We start from the raw sequence: 3,552 nt of genomic DNA on the forward strand, positions 1-3,552 counted from the left end.
ATGCCTGACCCTAGTGCATGACAGCTCTTTGTACATGAGCTTGCCTCTACAGCTCTACTTGTAGATCTCCATGGCCAGAGCTGCCACTTTTTCTATTGTCTCAGCAGTGGACTCTGTGATCCTTTTTTCCACTAATTGCTTCCCTGGTGGAAAAAATAAAAAATAAAAAAACCCAAAAACCTCTCCCTTAATTTTACCCTGATCTTTGTGAATGTTTCTCTCTAAAAAGCATTCATGTAATGTAAATAAGAAAAAAAGAAGAATCAAATTACTGTACATCTACTATGTGGCAGACACTGTGCTAGATGTACGTTGTCATTAGGTATCATAATAGCACAATGAAGATATCATTCATTTATTTGTTAATTTAACAAAGAATATGATATATACCAGTATGGTCCACAATATGTTTTCCATAAAATTTATTCAGTGTTATTAATTGTGGTTAAGGCACAAATAAAATGCCTGCTGCCATGAAGTTTTACAGTGGTAATCAATCAATCAATAAAGAAGCAAGTAGATAAACATCACAGATTATTTGAAGTCATGTAGTTATAAAGAAACATAGCATACCTTTATAAATTTAAGAATTAATAACCAAATACTACCAACAGACAAAAATCTATGAGGAACGTTTGCTATTTCAGACACTATGAACTAAGGCTGGGGATCGTTAAGTGGGATGCATTAATTCATGAAGCTATTTTGATAAGGAAGTCAAGATTTAAGCCCATGGTCATCTGAATCCTGATCTTAATATTATTTCCTTTATAAAATAGTGGATAATGAATGCAATATTATTCACATAAATGGTGTAACCTTAGAATATTAGCCTCTCTGAATTACAGGCTCTTCATTTAAAAAGCAAATAACAACCACCATCTATTTGAACAGTTGGGAAGATTACATGGAAGGAGTCTCAATGGACTGATTTGTATAATTTAGAACTGAGATTACTAAAGCATTGAATAGCTATTTTAAAAAGAACTTGAATTCTAAGCTGGCTTCTTTGTATCCTTAATAAGGGATAACTTTATGCTGAAAGTAAAGAAACCTCAAAACAGAGGCGGAAAAGAGGATGGGATGATCAAATCTCAGCACTGTCTAAATATTGTAGGGGTTTTAGGAAATATAGTTATCACAATAATCCAGTGAGGTGACATAATGCAAAAAAAGTCTTAGATAAGTTAAATAACCTGACTAACAAGGCTTAGAGAGACTACATAACTTAACTTTCTCGTCTTACATTTATGTATTGAGCATGTTACACGGTAGGTACTGTCTTAAGTATCTTACATTAATTAACTACTTTATTCCCCACCACAACATTAAGAGGTAAATATTATTTGTTATCCCCTTTTCAAAGATGGAAAAACTGAGCCATAAAAACATAGAACAAAATGCTCAAAGTCACAAAACTAGGAAGCAGAGGAACCAGGACTCAAACCAAAACACTCTGACTTGATACTTTGTGCTCTTAACCACCACCCGAAGGGTTGGAATTGAGATTCAAATTTACTGCAAGTGTTCTTTTCTTTTCCACTTGGACTCGCAGGAGAATATTTCTACCATGAGAGCCAGACTCCTCTCCAGCCCAGGAACTGACTGTTACTCTTCCTTCCAGGGCTTGCTGCCACATCAAGCAATTCTTCTCCATGTCATGGGTCACCAATCATGTACATGCATCTAAACAGCTATCCTACCAATTTATTTTCCACTCCAGCTTCTGCTGAGAATTCATACTGAAACCTTCTTCAAGTGAAGCAGTCTTAGAAGTCGACTCCGAATCTCCTTGGTTCTAGCTCCATAGATAATGGGATTGAGCACAGGAGGCACCAGAACATAGAGATTAGCCAGAAAGATGTGTACATGCTTGGGGACACGGTGCTGACCAAAGCGGTGGGTGAGGAAGGAGAAGAAGGCAGGGATGTAGAAAACCAGGATGACACTGAGGTGGGAGCCACAGGTTCTCAGAGCCTTGTGCTGGGCATCACGGGATGGAAGACGAAAGACAGCACGGAGGATAAAGCCATAGGAGATAGCAATGAGGATGGAATCCAGACCCATGGCCAGCAGAGCCACAGTCAACCCATAGACAATATTGATGGTGATGTTGGCACAGGCCAGTCGAGCAATGCCCATATGCTCACAGTATGTATGTGCCATGACATGGTGACCACAGTAGGGCAGTCGCCTCAGCAAGAAGATGAAGGGGGAGACAATAGCTACACTACGGCATATGCCAACAAGGCCAATTCTGCCCATGACCGTATGGCTGAGAATGGTTGTGTATCTCAATGGGTTGCAAATAGCCACATATCGGTCAAAGGCCATGGCAAGAAGAATTGAAGACTCCAGAGCATAAATAGAATGGACGCAAAACATCTGTGCCAGGCATCCACCAAAAGATATCTCACCAGCATGGAGCCACAAAATGGCCAGCATTTTGGGCACAGTGGTGGAGCTGAGAGCTAGGTCAGTGAGTGATAGGAGGCAAAGGAAGATGTACATGGGTGCATGAAGTGCATTGTGTGTGACAATGACCAGGATGAGGGCAGCATTTCCAGCCAGTGCTACCAAATACATGGCACAGAAAGGGATGGCAATCCAGAAGTGGGGAGCCTCCAGCTCTGGTATCCCTGTGAGGAAGAGAGTGGCTGGGGGACTGTTGTCACTGAAGTTAGAATCTGACATCCTCTTTGGCAAGTGAAGGGCTGTATTCAAGGGGTGATGGTGTGCATGCCCTGTAACACCAGATATTTGGTTTATTCACGTAAAATGATGAACTTTCACTGAAATAATTTATTTCAGACTGTGAAGAAATATTTATTGCTTTTCACTTGCTCAAGAATCTGAAAAGACTCTACAACATATCATTTATTTTGTAAAACGTCCTGCCAATTTCTGTCTTTAATAATGTTATTTTGAGTTCTAAATTCACAGCACCAACCTAAGTATTTATTTATCTCCCCAAGCTGACACTTCTAGATTTATCCCCTACCACATCCTGCACATCTTTCATTGACCTTTAGTCCATCCATATCTAGGGATATTATTTGTCTTTCATTCATGTTTTTTCACATGCCTAAGGAGTCTCCTTCCTTTTCTTTACCCTTATTATTTATTTATTTTTTTTTAAATTTCAGAGCTAATTTTGCTGCCTACCTGAGGGTTTTGCTTTCTAATCTAGTCCATTGTGAGTCTCAATTATTTTTTTTTTAATCTTTAATTTTTCTTTTTCATTCTTCCACTACCTTGCAATATCATATTGGACTGGAACCATGTCTTTTTGCATTTGTAACTTTCACACTCCCTGTGATTGTGTCTATACCTAGACATTTTTATCAATGTTCACTAAAGACTTGTTTCTGATAACTCTTAGTAACATACTATTGAGTTTTTGACATATTGATATTATGATGGATATACTTTTCTGTTTGTAGTGTATTTTCCCAGATATATGACAAAGAAAAAAATAAATCTTTTCTGAATTGTCTAGAAAGAGTTCAGACATCCTTAATATGCTTCCATGCCTCATCATTGACTATGTGC

General features: G+C 38.4%; 1 protein-coding gene across 1 annotated transcript in view; it reads right to left on the bottom strand.

Annotated features, from left to right (window-relative positions):
• Positions 1-1,737: 1,737 nt before the first annotated feature.
• Positions 1,738-3,552, bottom strand: part of LOC103609142 (olfactory receptor 52D1) — a 2,772-nt gene continuing 957 nt past the window's right edge. The window contains exon 2 of the mRNA XM_008593498.1: positions 1,738-2,622. Coding sequence (XP_008591720.1) covers positions 1,738-2,622 — 885 coding nt within the window. The remainder of the gene's footprint in view (positions 2,623-3,552) is intronic.

This window comes from Galeopterus variegatus, unplaced genomic scaffold (assembly GCF_000696425.1).
Source record: "Galeopterus variegatus unplaced genomic scaffold, G_variegatus-3.0.2 Scaffold9261, whole genome shotgun sequence".
Classification (NCBI taxonomy): Eukaryota; Metazoa; Chordata; class Mammalia; order Dermoptera; family Cynocephalidae; genus Galeopterus; species Galeopterus variegatus.